At 48.3% G+C, this 27,089-nt stretch overlaps 1 protein-coding gene across 15 annotated transcripts in view; it reads right to left on the bottom strand.

Moving 5' to 3' along the window:
* The window catches only part of BCL9 (BCL9 transcription coactivator), a 61,372-nt gene that overhangs the window by 4,952 nt on the left and 29,331 nt on the right, over positions 1-27,089 (bottom strand). For 4 of the 15 annotated variants that reach the window (XM_055702264.1, XM_055702270.1, XM_055702268.1 and 1 more), the window contains exons 2-7: positions 10,507-10,589; positions 7,188-7,494; positions 5,266-5,582; positions 4,164-4,353; positions 3,528-3,627; positions 859-3,088 (exon numbers count right to left, since the gene is read on the bottom strand). In XM_055702264.1, coding sequence (XP_055558239.1) covers positions 859-3,088; positions 3,528-3,627; positions 4,164-4,353; positions 5,266-5,582; positions 7,188-7,240 — 2,890 coding nt within the window. In that variant the 5' untranslated portion in view covers positions 7,241-7,494; positions 10,507-10,589. Of the gene's footprint in view, positions 1-858; positions 3,089-3,527; positions 3,628-4,163; positions 4,354-5,265; positions 5,583-7,187; positions 7,495-9,509; positions 9,636-10,506; positions 15,306-20,713; positions 20,896-24,469; positions 25,912-27,089 lie in introns of those variants that run through there. The other 11 variants (XM_055702273.1, XM_055702271.1, XM_055702275.1 and 8 more) reach the window with 9 other exon arrangements.

The following is a 27,089-nucleotide window of genomic DNA, read 5'->3' on the forward strand; positions in this document are numbered from 1 at the left end:
CCCACAGCCGGTGCCAGGGGCCACCCGCCCCGTCGCGTCCCGTCCCCGGGTCCCGTCCCCGGCGCGGCCGCGCCGTTACCCGCAGCGGCACTAGGGGGCCACGCGGGCAAGCGGCGGCTCTGCGGGCGCGGGGCTGCCCCGCTGCGGCGCTGGGAGCCCGGCCCGAGGGGCGGGTGTGCCCGGGGCCCCGCCGGGAGGGCCGGGCAGCGGCAGGGCCGGGGCCGGGCAGGGCCGGGGCCGGGCAGGGCCGCCCCCCGCCCAAGGCCGCTCAGCAGCGGGGAGCGCAGCGCCAGCACCCGCCCCCGAGGTCCCCGGCGGGGCAGGGCTCCGGCGTGCGGCTGCGGGGCTGGCTCCCTCCGAAACGGCGCTGGGTCAGGGCCGGTAAACCCTGACAGCACCGGCCGCACCTGAACCGCACCCAGACACGCGACAGGCCAGCTACACTCAGCGTGTCTCCCTAGGAGCCTTTATCTGCAGCATCTTCTCCACAAAGCTACGATCAGCAGAAGCTACGGCCAAACAGCCAAAAACCCCTCGAGAAAGGACTTCTCCCACCAACACTCCACGTCTTTTCACACCTCGTGACCCCACCATTTCACTTGCGTGTCCTCCGAGTGACCAGCCCTCACCTCGACACATGGGAGGCAAGGTACAAACCCACAAAGGCAGCAGGAGGAACAGCCCACGCGCTCCGCTCGCACAACCTCCCACCAGACCCTCGGCACAGCCTCCAACAGGCGAAGAGCCATCCAGCTCCTGCCACCCTGCAAGAAACCTCCTCCCTCCCCTTGCTGCACCCCTCGGGGCAACCCACCGCCAACCCGGGAGCCAAACGTGGCAAGCAGAGGTGGCACTCACCCGACTCCACGTTCCCCAGCATGGCTGGGGAAGACATGGTGAGAGATGCCTTGTGGTTTGGGGGAATCCCGGGGCTCTGCAAAGGAGGCTTTGGAGATGAGGTCCATCCGGGAGAAGGTGCAGGGAGAGACGGAGACTTGAGGTGGACAGGAGAAGCAGCAGCAGACCCCAAGACAGGGGGGGACTTAATGGAAGCAGCGGCAGCTGCGGCAGTGGGGCCCGCAAGCATTCCTGCCAGCTGGGAGGGTGTCTGAGGAGACTTGAGGTTCCCCGAGGGAGACCCCATCATGGGAGACTGGACCTGGCGCATCGTGGGAGACTTCAGGGGGTTGATTCCTGGCGAATGCACCTGACCGGCTGCGGAGATATCCAAGGGCTTGCGGCCGAGGCTCCGCTGCGCAGGGGGAGCAGTGTTGAGGCTATTAGGGTTACTGGTGGGATTGAGAGGTAGTGGCGGCATGTGGCTGAGCCGGTTGTTAGTCCTTTGGTCAGGCCCGATCTGTTCTCTGAGATTTCGGAGACCGACTCCTGGGCCCTGAGACATGGGAAGGAAAGGCCTGGGACCCATGCCATACTCCTGCTGCGGGTGCTCCCCAAACGGCAGTGGCACCATTTTCTGCTGCGAGGAGAGCATCTCCGAGACACCGGGGCGCAGTTTCATCATCTCTTCTGGCCCGACTCCTGCCTCCCTCAGCTTCTGAGGGACCAGGGGTGGGTTGGACCCCATGCTGACATTCATGCCCATGTCCCCCTTCATGCTGCTGGGACCCATCCCGAACTCCAGCTCCCTGCTAGAGGCCATTTGTGGGGGTATTCCTTTCGGGAAGTCCCCCCTGGAGGGGCTCATCGGCCCTTCCACCGGCATGCGAGGGAAGATGGGGTTGTTCCCAGGCTCCATGTGTCTCTGGGAGGGCATCATTCTGTTTATCTCCATGCCAGGCCTGATGCCTTCCATGTTCAGGCCAGGAGGGAGGCCCATCTGCTTCTCCGCCAGCTGCTGCTGATAGAGCTCTTCAGGCAGGCCCTGCGGGTTGGGGAACCGCTCCCCTCGGCCAGGGCCGCTGAAGACACCCTGGCCAGGAGGGAAGTTTCGGCCATCTGGGATTTTTGGCACGTCGTCTGGCCAACTAACTCCCGAAAGCCCAGGCCGGGAGGCGGGATTCGGGACACTGGGGCCCTCCATGTCAGGGTTCATCATTCCTGCAAAACCAGGCAGGCGCATCTGGCTCCCGGGCACATTCGGATGAGGAGCCATGCCCCTGGGGGGCAGAGAGTGCGACATGTTCATGCCTTCAGGGAAGGGCTCTGGACCCCCAGGTCCCCAGCCCTCCCCAGGGGTCATCTGGTAGGGAGGGGGAGGGCCTCGGACCACCCCACGAGGCCCGTGCTGGTGGACCATCATGTCCTGCAGGGAACACTGCTGCACAACCACCTGCTCTTGCTTTCTTCTTTTCTCCTCGTAAAACTCCTGCTGCAGCTTGAGCCAGGCCACCTGCTCAGGAGTCATGTGGTCCAAGTGGTCTGGGCCTATGGGTCCTGACTGGGAGTTCATTGGTGGTGGCCCCATTTCATCTGGGGAAAAAGGCATGTCCCTGTGTCCTTGAGGGCCAAACGGAGCCCCTCCGTCTGTCCGAGACCCTGACCCTTTGCCTAAACTTTGGGATTGAGCCATCATGGCCTGTATCGGCCCTTCAGGTTTCTTTTGGGGACCATCCAGCACCCCAGCATTTGGGGGTGGCCCCCCACTTTGCCCTCCCGCAAACTCCTTCTCGTCAGGGAAGAGCATGCGCTGTATGTCTCTCAGGGTCTGCAACGAGCGCTCTCGATGCTCCAGCTGCTCCTGCGACAGTCCGTCTGGATTCTCGCCCAAACTGGACGGATCCCCACCAGACACCGGCTGGGGAGGACCTTTGGGGTCTGCAGCGGAGCTATTGCTACCTTGGGAAACTGGGCTAACTGCTCGGTTATTGGGGGTTGAACTTTGTCCAAATCCTTCTGTCTGCAACGGGGTAGAGTTGGCAGGGCTGCCCACAGACATCACTTTGCTTTCCACGCTGGGGCTGTCCTGATCTATGGGACAAGGGGGGCCAGTGGATTTGGATACTGGCGCTGACACAGGTGGAGTCGGCTGCATTTTGGCGTTCTGGGGAGGGTTCTGGTCCTGGGCAGTGGGGGGCTGGGGCTGCGGCAGGGGCTTGGGTTCAGTCCGAAGTGCAGTGATCTGGGGGTTCTGCAAGAGAAAGCCACACACTGTCACTCACTCTTCTTACAGCCCTATCGCATAAGCAGCGGTGCAAATGAAACGCCCTGTCTCAACCCCACCAGCCCACACTTTGCAAGGAAGGGTAGCCTTCATGCAGCGATTACAGAGCAGCATCTTGGCCACGCAGAAACCTGTTTTCCTCAAGCATTACAGCAGGTACTCCTTGCCTGTGTGCTAGCTCTGCATAAGCAATGGGTCTGAAATATACTACCAAATATCGCAAGACTCAAGCTCTTCTTTGGATCATCCAAGACATTTATTTGCAGAAGGCTAGAACAACAACTCTCCCTCTCTTTTCCACCCTAAAACTTATTTCAGGATATAAATACTCATCCATCTCTCTGAATCACACGCACACAAGCACATTTACCATTTCCCTTCCCACCCACATGCAGGTATTCCCTACCAAGGGTACAGTATTTCGTTCCGCCTTGCTGTTTGAGATGTTCTGGATATGAAAGGACACAATGGTTTCCACCTGTCCCTTCAGCACAGCTTCTGCAGCCCTGCAAAGACAGACAGACAGGTGCACATATCCAGTTGACGCTAAGAATCCATTTTTATTAACCACCCTCCTCCCTTCTCTCCTTCAGCTGAAAGAAGGGAGAAAGACTTAACCACACATACTTCACTCTAGATGAGTAGCAAAAGAAAAACGCTTGCACCTACAAACTCATCAGCATTCAGGGTTCATGTCTCAGTTTAAGCCATCCTGGCTGCTACTCACTGCATGGATTGTAAAACAATATCTACCAGCATTTGCCAAATGAACAAACAAGCAAAAATGAAAACAACCAAAAAACCCCCACAACCAACCAAAAAAAATAACAAACCAACCCCCACACTTCAGAGAAACAATAACTTCTCAGAGGGCAAGAGAGTGACATTCTCCACTCCAGCCTCTTCAGCATCCCCAAAACAAGTAATGACTTTTTGCTACAAGAACACACTTGATGGAGAAAGTGTACTTGAGAATCTCTTAAAAAGGGAGCACAAATATAAGCCCCGCTCCCTGAAGACATTCAAGCATCTACCTACTTACTTGTTGGCCATCTCAGTAGAAAAGACGTAAACCACTTTGGATGGAGTCTTCTGCCCACTTGCTGGCTCCAAAGAGGCAGTCAGGCCATGAGAAGGTGTGGAAGACCTTGGGGCTGAAGCATTCGAAGGAGTCATGGAGTGTGGTGTGTGTTGAGACTCCTGGGACTTCACATGATCAGCAGAATTGCAGTCTGGAAGGGGAGAAAGAAGAAAAGAGGGGAATCACTACCTTGGGAGCTCCTTGGAAACCATTTCTGGAAACTGATCAGAGCTCTTCCTCCTCTGAAATGTCCCACTTGTCTCTCAAGCACCACTAAAAGTATTCTATTACACCACACACCTTCCCTCTAATGCCGTGCTGCCCTTCAGGCACCACTGGGAGAAAGCTCATTTTGTCCCTTTCCAAGGCAAGTGGCAGTTCCCAGAGCTGATCCCTTTGAAGTCTCTGATGGCCACACAGAGTAGCAGGAAAATTACACACCAAAACAAACAGACATAAATATGTCTGCACCCAAGGAGAACACTGTGTGAAACTTTACTTCTTTTCCCTTCAGCCACCTTAGCCAGGTAACCTAGCAAACAGATAACAAAAGGAAAGATGGACAACTGCACATCTAGCGCACATCTTTGCACTGCCTCACACAGGCAATGCTGGAGCCAGGAACAGAACACAGAAATCCCATTTCTGCCTTGTGTTACCAGTCAGGGTGCTAGGGGTTATGTATCTGTGTTGACAAAACAGGCTTGCATTTTGTTCAAAATCCCAGTTACAACAGAGCAGTTCCTGAAAGGCCAAAGGCCAGAAGGAAACCAACAGGTTGCAGTTGTACTTTCAGATCCTCTGGAGGAGTTTCAGAGCTACAAGGGAACTTTCCCACCAGGGTCAGGTCTGCATTTTAACTGAGCATGAACAGGTCATTTACCAATGCCAGCTATGACAACCTCTCCTCTGCCTCTCTCAAGACCTTCAGAGACTTCGTTGGTTCGAACTTACAGAACCCCAGACAAATAAATGTTTCTCTAACACTTGCATAGCGATTCTCCATCTCACAGAGGACTAGGACTAAACGTCTGCACTTGCACACAAATCCTAGCAAACGTACCTTTGATTTCAGGGTCATCATGAGGAGTCCCAGCTTCCCTCTGTTCAAAGGAGTCTGCCGAAATGCTCCTCTCTCTCTTCCCCTTCCCCTTGGCACCATTTCCAGCCCCATTCTTCAGCCCCATGCTCCCACCTGGGCCAGGGAGCACTTTAGGGGGGTGACCTCCACTTTTGGGGTCACAGGGAGAGGGCTGGGATTGGCTGGTGGAGCCCCCTTGTTTGCCCTGGTTGGAAAATTTGGAATCCAGCTGGGGGTTGCCAGACGGGGACATCACTGTAGGGGGACGGACCATCACCTCCTGCTTTGATTTGGGGCTACTGGGGACAGAGCAAAAAAAAAAGAAAAAAAAGGAGAAGAAAAAAAGTGACAAATCACACCACTGATTCGTTCAACCCTGTAGGAACCAATCAGAGAAGCAGAAGCAACCACTGCCACCTTTGCAAGCTAAGACAATTGCTGACAAATAAAAAATGCCTGCAAGCTTAGAGTCATGCAGGTGCTTTTTTGAACATGCCCTGAAAGGGTTATTATCCAAGATGGGATCTCATTGCTCAAGAAGGCACCAAAGCAAGCTACAGACCTGCCAGATCCCAGGAACTGCTGTCACATGAGGACCTACCTCTGGGGCTTCTGTCAATAAAGACAACGGTTTCTATGTGCACAGAGAAGCGCCTCACACCAAGACCAGCTCAGAGTAAACAAACAAGGCACAACAAAGTTCACCTCGCCACTCTCCTGGACCCCAACGATATGCCACAGCTCTGATCAGAGCAGACCCCACCACCCACACCCCCTCCCTTGCACCTCCCTATCCAGTTCTACAGGGAGCACAAGGAAAACCCAGCATTACTGCAGCATTCATCATACATTGGGGCGAGCTGCCAGGCAAACACAAACCTCTGACCGTGAAAACAATTAAACCAGCTACAACCTGCCTCTGAATAAGGGAAGAGAAGGATACCATCTCACTGCACACTCCTGCAAAATGGGGCAGATGAAACTTCTCTAATTTGCCAAAGGAGATTCAGAGTCTTTCTTTCCCTCTTGATTCAGCAAATTGCATCCTAAAAATATTTTGCTGCTCTGGGTTTTACAGACATACTTTCCACCCCCCCTTCCTCCTCACGCTCCAGTCACTCCATTGCTATCGGATCTTCTGCACTGTGTTTTCCCATCTTCATCACTACCACTTCCAACAGGCAGCGCTTGCTAGCATCCTCACTGTGGGACTCACCCAGGCAGTTTCCTCCTTTGGACAGACAACTGACTCAGAGGCGTTCCCTCTCAATTACTCTTAAGCTCCAGATGACCTCTAGAAGTAAACAATCAAACTCGAGAATGCTGTCAATCAAACCATTGCAAGTCCCTGGACACTGCTTCACTTCCATATTTTTCCCCTTCCAAATTAGTGGAGGAGAGATACTGACCTGCTGCACCGGCAGGTAAATGATGCAGAGGATCTGATCAACTCTCCAGGCTGTTCAGGCCAATAATATGGAGGAAGCATTTTGTGTGAAAGCACAGACAGGGAGACCTTCTGCTGCCCAACCACCCCTTGGGGAAACAGATAATTAGAAGAGGGGGAAGAAAAAACAAAAAAAAAGAACCCCAACCAACCAACAGACAGAAACAGCATGTTTACTCTCCTACAGCCTGTTCAGACACCTGATGGGAGGGAGGAGGGCACAAGGAACGGAGAATCTGCACATCACAGGTTTACAGCTTTCAGCTCGTCCTGAGCCTAGCAAGCATGGAGGCTCCCCAGCACCGTGCAGCCAGCACTCAGGTACTCGGTGGTTCCGATGGGCGCACAAAGGAGGACCAGCAATTCACATGCACCGGTCCTTGGCCAATCCTGCAGCAGAGCGGGGACAGCATCGTGCACCAACCCAGAGCAGCTGACTGCAGGCTCTTCTCCTTACCTCTGTGTGTTGCCTGACGGGGAGTTCCTCACTTTGGGGTTACTGGAATGCATTGACAGAAATCCTGAGCTCACAGTCTCACACGCGCGCAGATGGGCTCTCGTCAAGTTCCTCTGGGGAGCGTGCCGCCAGAGGCAGCGTCGAAGCACTTTCTGCCACCCGCTTCTCTCAATGCTGGCTGTCTGCTTGCCTTTTTTCTCTTTGTTCCTCTCTGGTTTTGCACTGGGCACTTCCCTCCTGCAGCTCCAGCATTCTCTAGACGCGTGCCTCCTGCTGCCCAGGGGAAGTCTCGCATCTCCAGGGCACACTGTTAAAACCACCCCACAAGAGAACAGAAAACCAGTGAGGAACTTCCCAAGCAGATGTATCTGGTGTGAAGCAGTAAGCGGCAATTCTCCCCCCATTACTGAGAAGACACAGGAGAAGAGCTTTCAGATCAGTACAGCTCTGTGTTTCAAACTGGAGGCAGCCCTTGCTGGCCGTTCGGTTTACAGGCAGTGAGGCCATCTTCCCTTCATCCAAAGGAAACCACTCTGAAGTAAACAAAACAGGGAAGCACCTCGTATCTGGACACTTTCATTCTGTATTTGTGCCCAGCTTGAAGACATCTCACAGCAAGTCAGTAGGAAGCCAAAATTACAAACCCCCAACATGACTTAGCTATCCAGGACTCTCCTGTGGATGGCCATAATCTGATATTTCTTAAGAACATAAACTCTGTTCAAATCTTTTGCCTCCTTGGTCCAATATAACTAGACATATGTTCAATGATGCGTGCTAAGGGTTGCACAAAGGGAGGAAAATAAAATAAAATGCCTTCCTGACCACCTGTAAGCAACCAGCTATGCTGTGATTGCTCTGAAAACACCAGGTTAGTCACTCAGTGTATCTATTAGAAAGGCCAAAAGATCACTAGAGAACTACCTCTCTAAATTTGCTCAGCAACACTATGCAGACTCTTGAGGCTTTAAAAAAAAAAAAAACAACCAACCAAAAACAATCACACAACAAAAGCACTTTTTTCAGCTTCTTTCTAAGAAACAATATGCATGACACAGGCAATAAGGCACATAAAACTGTTTCTGGAGGAGGAAACTATTGAACATTACTGTTTACGTCCTTTGGGCTAAATTATTCTGGAACAAATTTCTGTCTTGTTTATGTTTCAACAAAATCTCTCCTGTTCACCTCACCTACTCAGATGCAAATCCACTTAATTTAGAATCTAACCAAGATTTATTGTTAATGTATTAAGCATTGCTAGTTAAATATTATTCAAATGTAAATATTCCTGGTTTTCCTTCTCAGCACCCAAAGAAGCAGTTTCTTCCCGTGTATATCAAATGAAACAAAATAAATCTCACCAGACTGGGAGCGTCTTGAATTTTATGAAAAAACTACTGTTCAAATTGTGTTTAGAAAACAAAAATTGGTTTGCTTAATTGCTGACACCAGAGGATTAAGAAACACAGGCACCACATGACCAACTAGCCAAGGAGTTACCAGTAACTTGTAGTATTGAGCACCATGGGTTTCCAGTTCCCCAAATATATCTTGTTGTGAGGTTGTGCCATTACAGTTTTTAGTGACTTTGCACTGCTGTACATGATAGTGCTCCACACTGCAGTTGTTCCATGAAGCTCTGCATCCTCTCCAAAAATTCTCTTCTCTACCACATGCCTCCTTCGTAAGCCACAGAAATCATCCTGCTCCCTATTCTCACCTCCACCGTGCTGCACAAACCCATGACTGTGGGGAATGTTTCTACAGTAAAGGTCTCATTTTTAATGCCTTCTATTAGGTAATCAGATGAACTCCAGTCTGAGCCACACACTCCACAGGATCCACTTGCCTCTGGGGCTATCAGCTGGTTAGCCCTCCAGTTATGCCAGCAATGTTGGAGTTACTCTGTTACTATTGTTACCACTAACATGCTGTAATTGGAGCTGGTGCTATACAGATACATTAAAGACAAGAGAGACCATCTTCACGAGCCTCTACATTGTACCATCTTCGCATGCAAATTTGGCTCTGTTTTGACAACAAAATCGTAACATTATCAACAGCAACCAATTCCACTTTTCAGAAGAGATTTATGCATCTTTAAGTCAGTGCAACTCAGTGATACATTGAGTTCCTCACTTATGGTGAAGGTATGACTGAAAATAGGGTAAATTTCAGGTAAAAAAAAGAAAAAAGGAACAAAGTAAGCAAAGCTCAATGCTAAAAGCAGGATGTAGATGTCTGTGTGATGAACTTAAGTATTCTACTTGTTTCACCCTCTGCTTTTCCACTTTTGATATTTATGCATTATCATGTTACCTGTTATTGTAAGATGAGAATTCTCTCAGACTCCCAGTCTTGCACAGTGCAATGAGAAAACATGAAGAACAGAACCAGGATCACACTGGCTGCACAGTATTTCTGACATCACCAAACTTTCAAGTACTTCACGGGGGAAAAAAAAAATAAAAATCAACCTCCTCCAATTTTTTAACCCTACTTTTTTATTATCCTATATACACGTATCTTCCATCTATTAGAATTGATGCGCTCTGCAAGGGAACTGTATTTTCCAATCTCACTTTAAATTTCTTCTTACCAGAGAGAGCTATAAAGGATACATCAATATATTCATTGGTGGAACAACAGCAGCTCAACCTCCTCGGCTTCTCATTTCTGCACACTGGGAATGTACCATCTTTTATAATGTGAAATGGAATGTCTCATGGTTTTTCTAAATGCACTTCTAACATATGTATGTCTGGGAATCTAGGGTTCAATAATGGAAAAGCTCTAGAGAAATGTATTTTGCAGCTGGAGTCTGCCTGCCATAGCAAAGCCTTTATCATTGCTCTAAAATTAGAGGTAGGGTCACTGACAGTGAATGGTCAAGCCAGCCACTTTTCAAGACATTTTGGCAAGCTACATCCAAGGCTGCATTTTCAGGATTGCTTTAAGGTATGCCAAGCAACAGCTGCAGGGAAAAAGGATGGTTCAACTGGCTACTCATTCTCACCACCTCTCTCCTGACCACATCAGGGGAAGATCTGAATGGGAACAAACCCAAGGGAAACAGCAGAAATCTCTATTCAGCTGGATTAGTCCCCTGATCTGGTTGATCATGTAACCACATCAGCGCCACTGCCAGCTCAGAGGAGGAAGTGAGAACAGGTGAAAAGTAGCCTCACCCCACTTGGTTGCAGCTTACAATTGGGATGGCTTAAAATGTCTTCAAACCTCAATTGCAGAGACAAAAGAGATGGACCCACAGCTGTGGAGATATGATAGGTCCTCGCCTTTCCAACAAGTAGCTTACCAAGACCCCTGGTGTCACGACACGGCAGTACTCATTGTGGAGGCCATGAGTTGCAAACCACTTGTCTGACAAGAAACGATCACCTGGAAAAAGAAGAGAGGAATAGTTTCACCAACAAGAATGCACAGCCAAGCTGTGTGTCCCTCCCATGCAGCCAGCCACAGAAGCAGAGGAATCGAAACTTGCTCTGAACCATTGACAAGGGGAAGCCTCTGCTCAGACTGGCAAGATTTGTCAGCAGTGAAAAAGCCACCGTCAGAATGGAAAAGTCTGAAGATGTGTGCTCCGCATAGAGGGGAAATAGGTCAGACCTGCTTTAGCACTCCCACATTTGAGCTAGCTGGATTCCCATGAGCTCATCTGTGCTTAGAGAAGCTGGCACAAAGCTCGGACATGTAACCTCCCCTTCTCTGCACCCATCTCTCTTCAAAGGCTCACCTTTCCCTCACTATGTGCCCAGCAACTTCTGCCAAACCCCTGTGCTTCATATATACAATCTCCTCCACAGCCAGACAACGCATAAATAAAAACATCAAGCATCAGGTAAAGCCAGGCAATCACATCCAGGGGAAAACCAGGCAGGTTTTAGAAGGAAGAAGCACTATCTGCTACTGTTCTGGCAGCTCCTGCTTCACGTCATTGTGCTACACTACAGGGAGAAGGGGATCCAACTGCAAACCTTCCCAAGCAAGACATACTGCAAGCTTGCTCAAGATAGATAGGTTAGCCCCACCTTGCACTACGGTTATTTCCTATAAAGCCAAAAGAGTTCCATGCCCAAGAACCGATCAGCCACACTTTCAGTAGTGGAGACAACTCTGCATCAATTAGCGTTCGCTCACATGTTAAAGCAAGTTTAAGTACCTGGAAGTTCAGTCATACAAAGAAACACAGACTCTGTGGAACGGCTTAATGCTAAGTTTGAGGTCAGTAAAGACAGACAGAGCAGCTACCTGCCAGATTCTCCCTCACCCACCGTGAAAACTGGAAATGCTGCAAGAGCAGTATGAATCCAGACAACTTTCACACTGTGGGGGCCAGCGCGGTCTCTGGGAGCACGCTCAGCGGTTTACACAGCATGGACAGTCTTGCAGTTAAAGTATGACTGCAAACTGAAATCACTACCAGAGGTTTTCTGTGTAATCCCAACGCATTCTGCTGACCAGATCTCCCAACAGGAACACAGGAGCTGTTGCGAGGCTCAATTAGTTACGCATTGTGAAATCCTGCGCATATTCTCTTCCCTCCAACATTCTCCAACTATTATCTACTGCAGCTTCACCTTAATAATGTAGCAATGTGCTGCCATGTAATCCACTTCAACAAAACCGAACTACAAAGCTAGTCCCAAACAATGCAGCTACATTCTCCACCCAGTTCAGCCAAATCAAACAATGAAATCATCGTGATAGACCATCCTTATCTAGCCAAGTCACACCTGCAGACAGAAGCTGAAACAAACACCTATCGCAACAAGCTGCTTCATCCAGTAAAACCTACCACAGCAGCATAATCATCCCTGAATCCAATTACCCAGTTATATCTCCTCTCTTCTTTCCCCCACCCCACCCAACAAAACAATACAGACTATGCCATGCCAGTGCCAATACTGACACACCTCTACCAAAGCAGTGACAGAAATCACCTTTTCCCTAGAAAGGAAACACATGTGAACACCAGCACACATCAGGATGGAGAGAATCTGTCACAGCAAACCGTCAGAGCTCTATTGCTTGAAACATTCAAGTCCAACTTGGCAAAGTACTGAAGCAGGGCAGCCTCACAGACCGCAGCTCAGGACCGCAAGAGGGATACATATGATCTGACACGATCCATCCTTAAGGCTACCCAGACAGTTATTGCAATGTAATTTCATCGCCTAGTTTACCATCTCTGCTGCTCACCTGCATAGTCGGTGCCAAGACAGCTCGCTTCACAGTGAATTTAAGAGCAAAAGGGTGAGAATGTGTAAACAAGCAGCTACTGCAGAGTAACTAACAAGACACAAATGCACATCTTGGTTTACCCTTTGGTAAAGTATTCATGAACCCTCCCTGTACTTCTACGAACTAGCCATCACATTACCGTGCTGCAAACAGAAGGGAAAAAAACATCCAAACTAGCTTATTCCTACTTTATGCCCTTAAACTGCAGAAACTTGATAGTGGCAAGTGGTCAGGTACTTGGAGGTGTACAGCATTACGGTTGCTTCAGCAGGAACAGCTGCAGTTATCACCAATTCACTTCAGTCTTTTCTCCCTCTTTGAGAAGGAGAATGTGGAGAGATGAAATAAAGGCATACCAAGTAGATAAAAGTATCAAACTTGTGGCCTTACTGTGACACGAAGCATTAAAGGCAAGAAACCTCTTTCTCTGCATACAAGAAAGAGCAAGCTTCTTTTTTCCCCGCGGCCTTTCTGAGACTGTTAGTCTGTGCTGGACTGAGGGTGGTGAGAGCCCAAAATCAGCACGGAAAAAGAAAAAAGGCTAGAGACCTGCTGCTACAGAAAACAAACGGTAACTCTGAACGCAAGCTGAGCCCGCACCCTGAATTGCGGCTGGGATAGTGGAGTAGGCAAGAAAGAAGAGAGTGGAGTAAGAGACTGCTCTGGGAAGAGCAGGAGCTTCAGGAGGGACCAAGAACAGCAGCACCAACAGCCGTTCATCCTGACAGCCACCAGGAAGCAAACCTCTGCATGTGCATCCACCAGCGGATTCCCGGTGTGACCCGAGAGGTGGGGTAAGGCGATGAATCAGCCGACATGCTCCTTCAGTGCAATTTTACTGGGAAGGGCACATCCTACTGCTCCGACCCTCATTCAACCACATAAGAGGGAGAACAGCTGCACTGGCAAAAGGTGATTCCACTACACCCAGGACACCCCAAGAGCTACCACTGGTTTTCACCACATGCTGCACTTAGCAGTTTTGTTAAGCATTTGTTTATTTTGCACACTTGCAGTTGAACTGCACCTTACTTTTTAATAAGTTGCTGTTTAACAAAGTACTTGCTTACACACCTCATTGATAAAGAGTGCAACTGGGAAACAAGGAAGATGCAGGAGGTGTCATTCAAGGCTTTTATTGAACCGTCAGACTCCCTTCAGATCATATAAAAGTAAAAGCAAACAGATAAATTGACAAGAGTATTCTACACCCCACATGCCTCCCCGTGACACTTGTGGACACAGGGACACTTCAATCCCTTGAACCAGTCCCAATTTCCAGATAAGGCCCCTACTAAGGGCTTTTAACTACACCTTGAAATCTGCCTCTACCTCTTAGCAAAAGCTGTCCTCCTCATCCTTTCCCATGAATGCATAAAGCATGCGCTTATAACACGACTAGTATTGGACCCATCAGTATTCAAATCGATTTGTCAAAAATGCCTCCTGACGTACGTACACCGAGTGCATGCTGGACCCAGGAAAGCAACTTCAGCCAGCCTAAATCTATCCAACTCAATCCCTTCCAGCCATCACTAGCACTTGTGACCCAGCTGAAAACTAACTCTAGATAAAGATATGATTAATTTTCAGAGACAAGCTTTCCATTCCAGCCAGCCAGGTGGCCACATGCTCACTGGCATTGGCACAAAGGAGGCAGCAGCGACCGACAGCACAGGCGTGGATAGGCTTAGACTGGTTGTTCAAATCTACTTGTATTCTTCGCCCACCAAGTCCCTCTGTCCTTTTTATGAAACCCCTAAAGAACTACTGGGGCTAAAGACACAGTATCAATACGCATGTCATCCGGACACAATACAACTCTGCTTGTCCAAGCAAGGCATCAGCAGATGGGCCTGACGACCTACTGCCCTGGCTCTTTCCATTGCAGGGTTTGCAGACCTCATCCTTCAATGACACTGTAACGCTATCACACAGTAGACTTTCAGCTGACAGGCTCATGCCCTCCTTCTGCCAGAAAGGCAGTGGCCACTTGCACCAGGGGCACCTCATTGGCACATGGACCATATTCTACCCAAAACAGCTGCTGACTGGGGAAAACACCACGTTCTGTCGTTCCCTAGTGAGCCACAAATACCGTCTACTTAGAAATTATTTTCTCAACATCATGAACTAACTTATTAATACTAAGCTGATTAGATAGCAACTCACAGCCAGTCACCAGTTTCTAGATGGTCCTAACTTACCCTGAAGCAGTATGGACTTTTCTGTGTTTATGTCTTGCCAATGAAAAACGATGGCCTACACAAAGTTCTCACAGTTTTTCAAAGCCAAGAATTCCTCCTTATGCACATCAGAGAAATCACTGCTAATCCCAAGCCTGCACAGTGTTACCTCTTTGCTCATAGTCTTGCATCACAAGCAACTCTCAATCAAAAGAAGAATCAAGAATCTGTCATCTGAACTAATTTTCCTACACGAATGCAAAGACTACGCAGTCTTCACCGGGCAGCCTTACAACCTCCACAGAGAAAATATCTTCTCCTGTACCGGTGGCGCATACACACCTCTAAATTGTCCGCAACTGCACGGCCATGCCTTAAAACACAGAGGAAGGGGCTGAGCAAAGAGAGCCTCGCTTAAAATTAACACCTTGATGACCTACAAGCACATTGACATGGAAAGAGCATGCAAGACTTCACTGTTACAAGGAAGAAAAGTTCCTTTGAGTAGCCTGGATTAACGTAAGAATTTAGGACAACAGGATAAGCCTCCCAGAAACTCTAAGAATATACTTAATTAACCACCCCTGCCTGTGGAAATGCAGTACATATGTTCATACAAACATAGCTCCGCTGAGCCTACCTCTGCCTGCCCATCCACATATCTTGAGTAAGACAGTGCAGATACCCTTCCTCCCACACCTCACCCCCCCAACTCCTATCACCACACACATGGACGCTTCCTGAAATCCATTCACAACAATGGCCACAGAAAGTCCAACCTTTTGTTCTCCATCCTTAAAAAGTGCAGTCAAGGCAATCACTGACAAAGCACAATAAATATAAACCCAAAGGCTCAGAAAATGAAATGTTTTATGACATTTCCATGTAACCATCCACTGCTCTCAGACAATGGTATCTCTACCAACTATTCTCTTCCTTCTGACAAGCACATCAACAATCAACAGAAGCCATGATGAAAAGGCTGTTTAAGTAATTATTCTTTCTAGGTATTTACAAAAATCATTCTGAAATAATCTTCTGCAACAGACGCATTGTCTACTACTCTCATAACCATCACTTCTATGAGTTGTGAGTAACACTAACACTTTTTATCAAAAGGACAACTATGTGTCAATTCAACTTTGTTTTCAGTGCATCTGACAATACTTCAGTGTGTGTTAACACAGTGGAGATGAACGGCCATCCTAGACAGTTTCTGATTTTGTACAACTCTTTCTACAACTCCTTCCCTAAAGTAACAGGGAAGACAGGCAATTACGGACATTGGTGAGCAGATTCAAGGTGCACATAGCCAGACATGAAGTCCCTTTCAATTTCCCAGATACTACCACGTAAAAAAAAAAAAACCAACACTTGAAATACTTGGTCCACCTGGAACTAGAACAACCTCTTGGTACATTCTGACACAGTTCCAGAAACCAGTCTGGGGCAAAAAGCTAAAAGAAAAACCCTAAAAAAACCCCAAAGCCTAAACTACAACTATTCACTTCTGTACAGGAATGCTATTAACGCTTCCCCTTGCTGTTCACACCATTTCAGCTTCACCAGCATCAGTGGCATTTGCAGGTGCAGGTCGGCTAGGCTGCTGCCAGGGCGTTAGGCACGCTGTCGCATAACCCATAGCACACCACGACGTCGCGAGGACCTCAGCTCAGCCTCGGTGTACTCCAGCACAGCTGCCAACATCGGTTTAGCTCCACCTATGTTAGCAATGCTGGGAGCAGTCTATGTACATTACAACTGGAGTTTGAAGCACTTCACATGGGAGCGTCACTTACCTTAGCAGCAGCTTGTCTGCTCTAGAGTTCCTACTATTGTTAACACTGATAAAGATCAAAAGCTCTAGCAATAAGGGATTTTTCAAGAAATGTTTTAACAGTATTTCCCTAATATATGGCAGGCTTCTGCAGCTTACTACATGATGTCAGCAGCTACCACCACCAGCACCAGCCAGCATTACATGCAGGAGTCCAGCAGGTAACACTAGAGCTTTCTGCGGGCTGCTTTCATAGCTTTTCCTTCTGACAAAACTCCATCTACTTTTCAGGAAGTAGGTAACGTGTTCACAGCCAGAGGTGATCTCTTTTTCTCTTATTTCTCTGTGTTTATTTTTTCTGAAATTTAGACAGGGACATGTATGTAAAATACACCTGTATCAGGCTTGCCAGCAGCCCATTCTTCAGGAACTAATCTGCAGAGGGGGAAGGACGTAGAAATAATGGATGGGAGGACAGAAGGAGTCAACACGTAGTAACACCAGCAGAAGGCTTGGGAGAAATAAGCCACCTATCAGTTCAGCAAGTAAAAAAAACAGGTGCTTTTTCTTTTCATTTCAGCATCCCTTCACTAGGCTACCAGAACAAAAGATAAGAAACAATCCTCAGGCATAACTCCTCAGGCTGCAATCTTGTCAGTTCTCATAAGCTAAGTGGGTCTGGGATGGGTCAGTACAGGACAGACCTCCTCTGAGGAAAAGCCAGCGCTACAGCAAGCGGCAGTTCTCCACTATGCTGCAAGGGGACATCACACATGATGCCTGACAGAATTGCTGGGGGCAACCAACCCACACACCTTCCTTCATGTTAACCTTCGCCTTAACAGGTATCTGGTCTCTCTCTTATCCCAAGCGAGCAGTTTTTCAAGACTCCCAGCATCGCTACCTTCCAGCGCTGCCTGTGAGACCCGTTTTCACTCAGGACTGATGCCACCAGCCATCCCTCTGCTCTTCTCTCCTACACAAGCCTCCTGCTGTCTTATAGCACCAGATACTCACACCTGGGGAGCTCAGCACTGCAAAACAAGGCATTCCCACAGGTGCAGAGCTGAAGAATTACTATATCATGCAGTTTACTGCTGGGTAAGATGTATGTCAAGGGGTACATGTTCCTGGCACATGAACCTCTCATTTCTTTGCTTTTAGACCTGCATTAGGCACATTAGATGCAGCACAACCTTTAGCAACACAGTGGAGTGCTTCTGTATACTGGTTTCCTAGTCATTAAATGTAGGATCTTAAACAGAGCAATGACTCTTCTAAGGAGTAAGGCACTTCAAAGAACTCCAGCAAGCAAAGACTACATGTACACAGTGCTCCACGATGCTACATGACTATATCAAAGCTGCTGTGATGAAAAACTGACATTTGATAAATAACATGAGGTCACCTAAAAGATCTCAAAACACTGCATGTAAAAATGTTATTTTGACAAGAAATTAAGCAATTGTATAATCAGGTCTATTATCAAATCTACTGCTTTGACATGATCTTACAAAAAATATGAAGAGCATGCAAATCCAGTTGCTGCGGGATCCTCCCTCACTCAACAAAATATGTCAATAAACTATATTCTTGTTTGTGTACATCCTTCCTACTTTTAAGATGTATACGCTTAATATTCTTCTAGTTAGCCACGCGTGTACAGCAAAGCCTAACGTACTTCAAAGTACTTACTGTACTGTATAAACAGAGCGCTATTTTCAAAGACTCCTAACTGTCAAATCAAAGCTAGCTTTCACAAGAGCATTCAGAAGCATTTCTGCTGGATGGTGGCTATTTGCCTGACAGTTTCAACTTTCTATCCCCAACTACAAGAAGGTTAATTTTTAATTTTTTTGAGAGAAAAAGAAGAAAGCATTTTTTTGCTAACAAGCTGTCAATCCATTTGGGCCTGAAGTTCTTTACTCCCTCCTCATGCATACATATACAATGTGGTGGAAAATTTCAACTCTGCTAGCAAAAGTTCCAAGAAGTGTCTCTCCATACATAAGACTGCCTAAACTTTCCACCGTAACAGCTCTCACTGTAGAAGCTGTGACTATTCACCTCAACAGGCTACAACTTTGTTTTATATTACACTGCAAATACTTTCCTAATCAGTCCTCAAACAACACCAGATTGGTACATCGATAAAACACTGCTATTTCACAGGCAGTGGAACAGCAATATCAAGACACCTGAAGAAGTCAGTCTAGCAAAATGCAGAGACCATAGCTCCGAGCAACCTGCAAAAGGGTCTAGTGCTTGATCTTACCCAGTGTTTTTATCAGTGAACCACTAAACCAGAGTTTTCCTTCAGGTTTTGCATAATTCTATACACACTGCAAGGGCAGCAAAGATAGCTTCATGCAACATACACGAGCCGACTCACAGATTTAAAGCAATTTGTAGAGCGTAAGTAACATGGTCAAGCAGATAAATCACAGGCACGTTAAGAGCCAGGTTCTGTTCTCAAGTTCACCACCAAATCCAACCTAATCTGGTTTTAAGAGCCCATGGGCCCTAGCCACACTACCGATAAGGTAAAACAGGTATCTGCACCCTTTGTTCAGAAGGCATAGAGGACAACAACAGGCACATGGACACCATCCAGTGACAAGATGGGTCAGCAACTTACAATCCCCTTGTTCTACTGCCATGCAGACAGCCCCAACAGAAAGCTAAATAGCAAGAATACAGTGGCACTGCTTTCTTAAGAGGCCAATCAGCCACGGAAACAGGACAACCACTCAAAGTAATTGCAAATGTTAAGAGTTGAGCAGGCAGCTGTATGGCTACCTGTGCCTGAAGCACAACTGCTCTGAACTCAATACAGAAAGCAGCAAGCTCTCCCTCAATTCCATATGCAGTTAAATTATTGCGTATATCATACACTCTTTTTGCCATAGATTGTACCACTAAGGAGCACTTAAAATCAGTATTGTTTTCCAGACTACAGCACCCAATTTCCAGTGAACTCTCAGAGGATGTTGCTCCACCACCTCTCAACCCTGCTTTGTGGAAGGGAATTATGTCACTGGTAAAGCATACCTTCCATTTTCCTTCCTTCAAAAGGATTTCATTGATTCTGCCTAGGCTTTAAAAACAAACAAACAAGCCAACCACATTACAGTTCCACTTTTCCTCTCCCTTCCCTATTCTACAAGCTCCTTCCTTTGCAGAGGCCAAACAATCAGAAAGTTCACCTCTGCTTTTAAGTCTGGGAAAAAAATGGATCTCTGAGCATGTCTATCTACTCTAAAGAGATAACATTCATTCTTCAGATATGGTAAACTGCAATTTCCTAAGAGTCTTTAAAATAAATTCAATCAGTGTTGTCAAAGTAAATTGAAAACAGAGTGCTGAGATCTGACTGCTGAAGAGGAGGCAAGAACAACCCACAGAAGTAGAAGTAAAACAAATGTAAAAGGTCAGGTAGCAGCAGTTCACTTTGCAATAGCCACAGTTTCGTAGCTCAGACCAGATTTCAGGATGGATCACCAGGATCCAACCAGAAGCCTATGCAGTTCAATGACACATCTCACACACTGGTCTCAATCAAGTTTCCAGAGAAGTGTGAGAGAACCCCGCTGCAAACCCAGGCACAACAAGCTATTCCCTCCCTCTCTTTCCCAGTATAGAAGGGTATTTGTTAAAGCAGAACAAAAATCAAGGTTTAGACTACAGGCTTAGTACCTCTTCCAAAGTTTCTACTGTCACTGATTATGATAATTGAATATTATTCTTATTCCTACAGACATCTGATCCTTTTTAACTCTTGTTGAATTCTTGCTCCTGATGATTCTCACAGCATGAGCTTCACTGCTTAATTGCAACCACACTAAATAGTCTATCATCAATTTACACTACATGTTCTGTATCATCAGTCAGTCTTGAAGCAGCAGAAACTTTTCCATAGCTAAACCATCAAACTCTTCTTTTTACCCGGTTTAAAGCTTCTCAAAGAGGACTTCTCTTTTTATACATTGCATTCAGAGATGAGAAACATTTTTGGCAAAGAGAACAAGGTAAGCTGAAGGAACTGTTCTCAGGCAAAGGAAGGTGTAACAAATAGGTGTAAGTAACATTTAGCAAGTTTAGCAGACTCTTAGGGGTATAGATGAGCATTCCTCTTGGCAGCAACACCAGCTTAAAAAACTGCCACTACCAATATTTACTTCCACTCCTGCACCACGCTGTCTGATGTGCCCATACAACCATTTGCATGGCCAAACCATGAACCAGTTTGGCAAACCGATGCACGCTAAGTATAATTACTTTTTTGCCAGGCTACTTACAATCCAGGGCAGTTCCTTGATGCGTTTCAGTCTATGGCTGCTCCAGCACACACAGAGGGGTGGTGCAGAGTCAAAAACAGACCAGCGAGCGCCAAGGACTCTTCAGAAGCCAATTCTAGCACCAAAATAAATGCTCACAGGCATACTAACAAAGGGTGGCTAGGCCTATAGGTAAGGATACAGTCACAAAGTAAAATTTCTATTTTTGAAGAAGCAGGCTTTAAGTCAGTGTTGGAACAGTTCATTTGAATTCAGCACACATCAAAACATCACCTCAGGTTTTGCTATTGTTTTTGAGCTAACTAGCGTTTGTAAGACCCTGCGGTCTTAAAGGCAACTCTTCAGAAATTTCCCAACAGATGGACTTTTTTTGCTCAAGTTCTTCAAGATTAACTGGAATTCCTAATTATGAACAAGGTTCCTGTTCTTCTGCATTTGTATCGCTCCCACCACAAAGTGGGGTCCAGCTCCAAAATGATTAAACTTTTAAAACAGAAAAAAAACCCCAAAAAACAACCTAACAGACAAGTAAAGGTACAGGGGAAAACTATTTTAAATACTATAGGCAGAGCAGTGCTCAGACAAAAATTCAGCAATGTCCTTCCATTCACAAACTGCTCTGAAAACCTGAGTTAACACCTTCATTTTGCCAGCAGGAAGACTAGAAGGACTCCAACAGAGCTTGTAAGCAGGAAATCCAAGCCCATAGCAAATCTTGCTGGGTTAAAGGACTTGGTATCTATGTAAACAGACCACAGACCTTACCAAGGCACAGAGATTTCTGTGAAGTCCAAGGCCAACGCAAACTAGATAGAAGGATTTTATGAAGGCTGCCTGCATCACTGACAAAATTAGGGTAAACTTGTAGAAAGCAGAAGAGATCAAACCCTGCTAGGTAACACAACTTACATTTAAGATGGGAATTAGTTTGAATACTCACTTGCGTGTAAATTGCTCCACAGGATAAGGTTGTTGTGGTTGGGGGGGGGGGGGGTGGGGGGGTGTCCATTGAATTTGTAAGAGACCAACAAAATTCCTGAGCCATAGGCACAGCTCGTAAGGCAACAGAATTGACATAGCATGTCAGGAACTCAAAAGGAAAAAAATAATCTAGAAAGAAACATGTAGAAATAGGTATGGAAAGTCAACATATTAGAGAGTTGCAAGCCTTTGAATAGCTTGGAAACATGGATCAAAGGCACTCCATTCTTATCCACCTCAAACATATAAACTGTTCAGAAAAGTTGTTGTATATTAATATTTTAGCCTTGTGGCTTACAGTTGCCTTAGTTTCTATATTTGGATATTTAGTGACAAATGTAGTTTCTCTGGCTGTGGAGGACTAACCCTGAGTGAAAACAATCCAAGTACATGAACTGTAAAGATGAAATGCAAGATGGGGAGTGGGGGGGGGGGGGGGAAAAGAGAAGCACAAGGAAGAAAGAGTCCACACCCTTTGTATTCACAATATACAGAAGAGATCTACAAAGTTTCAGGTTGTATGAACAGAAACCTATTTATTTTCTGTCACTTTAAAGTTCAGATCCTGCCTAGCTTAGAAAACTGTTGTTGTTGTTGTTTTGCTTTCCTCTTTTGTGATCAGTTAATTTGTTTATTGGTCAACACATCTCCCCAAAACAAAACAAAAACTAAAAAAGGCACCTATACACACCCCCCTAGACCACAAAAAGATGGTTCCAACAGTGCTGTCATAGTCTAGCTACTTCCCTCACAACAGAGTAAACTGCAGTTTCTCCCAAAACATCTTTATTGCATTTATGAGCTAAATAATCTGTACTGGGAAAACTATACTGGGAAGTCAGCAACAGAACTTTTACCAAACGTTGCCAAAACCAAGTACATACACAGGAAAAAAAGACACCCCCAGAAGAATTTCTAAAGTTAACCTGACCAAATATGAGCAGCTGAATGGGAGGGGGACTTAGACAAAAACTTGTTTAGGGTGGAGGTTTTTTTGTTTGGTTTTGTTCACACTTATTTAACGTCAATGATTGATTAACATTTTGGATAAAGGAGGTCTTTGTTAGTGATTCAGCATCTCCACCCCTTCAATTAAGGTGTTAAGAGTTCACAACAGTGCAGTGAGACCCAAGATCCCCAGACCCCTCTCCACACACACACACAAAAAAAAAACCACACAACCAAAACCAAACACCAAAAACCACCAAAAACCAGATCAACAACAAAAAAAACCCAAAAACACCACATCCACCCCGCTGAAAAAAATTCCAAAATCCCAAAACTGGCATGGTTGCTAAGTCCAAGTTAAAAAGAGAAAGATGCCTTTCTTTTGTTGTTTGAGGAGGGGCCAGCAAGGGAGACAGGGAAAGAATATGAGCCCTTGAGCCATTTTTATGCTCCGAGTAAGAAAAAAGGGCACATTCATTAAAAATAATCTCTTTGGAGATCACTGTTAAAAAAACAAAACAAAACACCAACCACCACCCAACAGAGCCATCATGCCAAATTGTCAAAAATGGCTATAAAATCTCACCAAAGCAACCCCTGTCATTCCCAGGAGAAAGCAGATCGGTCTGCCATGGGATATGGGCATGTGCACTCTGTGAGCACAGGATGAACACACAACAACCGCGTAGTTAGCCTCTGTGTAACTTCACCAGTTCAACACCTGTAACTGCCCACTGTAGACAGCAACCGGACACGACAGCCCTAATATAAAGCAGGAGTAAGGTAAACAAAAATACAGGAATAAAGCTGTTTAAATATGTTAATTCTTTCATTCCATACCCTGTGATATTTTTTTATCTGATTTCACGTAATGCCTTGCCTAGCTTCCCAACACTTGTTTTTGTAATATTTTGAACAATCACTGACCAGGTATTACCTTCCAACAAAGCAGAAGAAAAAAACCAAAATCTACACTGCCTTTTTTTTTTTTTTTTTTTTTTTTTCCCTCTCCTGCCTTTTAAAGCTTGATACACTTAAGGATGCTTCAGAGCATCCTATGATGTCTGTGTGGGCTTTTCACAGAGAAACCGAGGACAAGATACTTTCAAGGAAAAGAAAAATGTTACTGGAACCCCTCAAAACTGGAAGAACTGTTTCCCCCGCTTCCTCCAACTGTATTTTGACAGTAAAGCAACTAGTCACCAGCAGGGAGGCTTAATGAGACAAACTTGACTTGGCATCTCTTCTTCTCTGCCCCAAAGTCAGTGAGGCTAATGCTCAAACTAAGGAGACGTTACTTTACAAGGTAAGGACTACAAGATTTGGTGCTCCTCTCCCAGAAAGCGAGGTTCACGGTTATTTCCAGACCAGTTCCAGAGTCCAAGTTAGGTTTGGCTCTGAAGGAAAAAAAGTGTCTCCCCTTTCACATTGGTGGGCTTTGAACTGTTCCACAATCAGCTCCCTACTGCCACTTACTATTTCATACTTTCTTCCTTCGCTGCATGGCAGTTTCCTCATTTCTCATTTTGTTTACTATTAAGCCACTAACCATGTAATCATCCCACCTTAATATTGTATAGTGAAATAACAACCCACAATTGACTGTCACATCGGGTTCTTCCCATCTGTGTCCTCATGCTTTGTCTGCCCTCCCAAACTAACACCCACCTTCCGCATCCCAAACATTCAATCGTCAGAGGCCTTTTTGGTCCCATCATCCCATCGCCGACACAAGCGGCCTCCAGGACAGAAAAGTTGGACAACACAGAAATACAAGGTGATCTTTCTCATCCTAGAAGTAAAGCCTTGCTGCTTGCATGCACCTACCTGTCCCATCATTTCCCTAAGCGTTTGAGGTCTCCAGTGTTGGGGTTTTTTTCTCCCACACACATCCAAGCCTTAACCTCATGAACTTGAGTATCTCCACAGATTTAGCTTCTCTCATCCCCACTGACAGCCTCCCATACACCCCTTTGCAGTAAGCCAGGGCACAGACTCCCTCTCATGCGTGCACACACACCGTGCCTCTTCTCTACCTAGCAGAAACACTTCCAAATAAAACACATTTCCCCTGCCTTGTCAGATACTACTCTTCCCCACAATCCCTACACACAAGATCCCCTCCCACACTCTCAGTATCCCACAAACTCCTCTTGCACAACTATCCTACATACCAGTTTGACGCTACACGCTTAGCTTCCCTGGATTCCCACTCCCCTGAACTATCTCCACTGCTTCCCAGCTCTGCACCCCTGCAATTCCCTTCCCAACATGTACACTGCTGCCCCATACCACAATCCCACTCCCATATCCCTTTCTCCCAAGCACTTAAGTCCCAGCTCCTCACATCCTCCCATCACTACAATCCATCTCCTCATTTATCAATTTATTTCTCCCCAGCATGCTCCATACTTCCTCATCCACCTCTCCACCTCCCTTCCTACAGACACCTGTACTTCAGCTCTTCCTGCAACAAAGCTCCCCATCCCTTCCTCACAGCACATCCCAGATGATCTAATGTCCCACGTACCGTCTCCCACCCCCTCACTGCATGCTTCGCCTCACACCCTACTCCCTACATCCCTACTGCAGGCTTCTGTGCCCCAGCCCTAACGCGGAGTCCGCACACACAGCTCTCACCCCACTTGCATCAGCTTTTTTCTCCTAGGACAGCCAGCAGAGGCAATTCCAACAATTCTAAACCTGGTGTTGCAGCCCCTCCTATGCTACATCCCAACCCCTCACTGGGATTAAAAACTCAGAGAACTACCTCTGTAAACCACCCAGCGCCATCCTTTCCATACAGCACAGCCCCTAGGGCACTCCAAGCACATCAGTGCGCCTCAGCACAGCACGCTCTACTCACCTACTCACACAGCACCCTAGTGCTGCAGCCCACCGCACCCCACACAGCACAGCCGTGTGGGCACCCAGTGCCCCCAGCACAGCCTACGGCACCCCACACATCCCTCCGCACAGCAGAAGCCCTAGGGCATCCTCCTGCACCGCAGGGTATCCCACACACCCCTCCATGCAGCGCAGCAATTCGGGCATCCCAGGCACCACAATGCAACCCAGGACGCCCCAGATACCCGCCCACAGAGCGCAGTCTCTGTGGCATCCCCTGCAAGCCAGAGCAACCCATAGAGACCCCAGGGCATCGCCTGCACCACAATGCAACGCAAAGCGCTCCACGTGCCCCTCCTTCAGCATAGCCGCCAGGGCTTCCCCGGCACCCTGCACCCCACACAGCCCGCCACAGGGCACCCCCTGCACCCCACACAGCCCGCCACAGGGCACCCCCTGCACCCCACACAGCCCGCCACAGGGCACCCCCTGCACCCCACACAGCCCGCCACAGGGCACCCCCTGCACCCCACACAGCCCGCCACAGGGCACAGATCCTGGGCACCCCCTGCATCCCCCACACATCCCTCCATAGAGCACAGCCTCCAGGCACCCCCTGCATCCACACATCCCCCCAGAGCACAGCCCTTACAGCACCCCCTGCACCCCACACATCCTCCCAGAGCACAGCCCCCGGGCACCCCCTGCACCCCACACATCCCCCCACAGAGCACAGCCCCCGGGCACCCCAGCACCCCACACATCCCCCCACAGAGCACAGCCCCCGGGCACCCCAGCACCCCACACATCCCCCCACAGAGCACGGCCCCCGGGCACCCCCTGCACCCCACACATCCCCCCACAGAGCACGGCCCCCGGGCACCCCAGCACCCCACACATCCCCCCACAGAGCACGGCCCCCGGGCACCCCAGCACCCCACACATCCCCCCACAGAGCACAGTCCCCGGGCACCCCTGCACCCCACACATCCCCCCACAGAGCACGGCCGCCGGGCACCCCAGCACCCCACACATCCCCCCACAGAGCACGGCCCCCGGGCACCCCAGCACCCCACACATCCCCCCACAGAGCACGGCCCCCGGGCACCCCAGCACCCCACACATCCCCCCACAGAGCACGGCCCCCCGGGCACCCCAGCACCCCACACATCCCCCCACAGAGCACAGTCCCCGGGCACCCCTGCACCCCACACATCCCCCCACAGAGCACAGTCCCCGGGCACCCCTGCACCCCACACATCCCCCCACAGAGCACGGCCGCCGGGCACCCCTGCACCCCGGAGCACCCCCTACCCCTCCCTCCGGGGCGCCCCGCATGGCGCTGCACAGAGCGCAGCGCCGGGGCACCCCCCGCACCTCGGAGCATCCCCCACCCCCGCCACGCAGCACCCCCGGGGCGCCCCTCGCACCCCTCACGCCGCGCCGAGCCCCCGGGGCACGCTGCGGAGCCCAGCCGAGCCGCCGGGGCGCCGCCGTCCCGGGGGCAGCGCTCCCCTCAACCGCCGGCGGCGCCCCCTCCCCGCGGCCCCCCCGAGCCCCCCCCAACTCTCAAACTTTGGGCGGGCGGCGGCGGCCGGTG

The sequence above is a fragment of the Falco cherrug genome, chromosome 2 (genome assembly GCF_023634085.1).
Source record: "Falco cherrug isolate bFalChe1 chromosome 2, bFalChe1.pri, whole genome shotgun sequence".
In the NCBI taxonomy this organism is placed as follows: Eukaryota; Metazoa; Chordata; class Aves; order Falconiformes; family Falconidae; genus Falco; species Falco cherrug.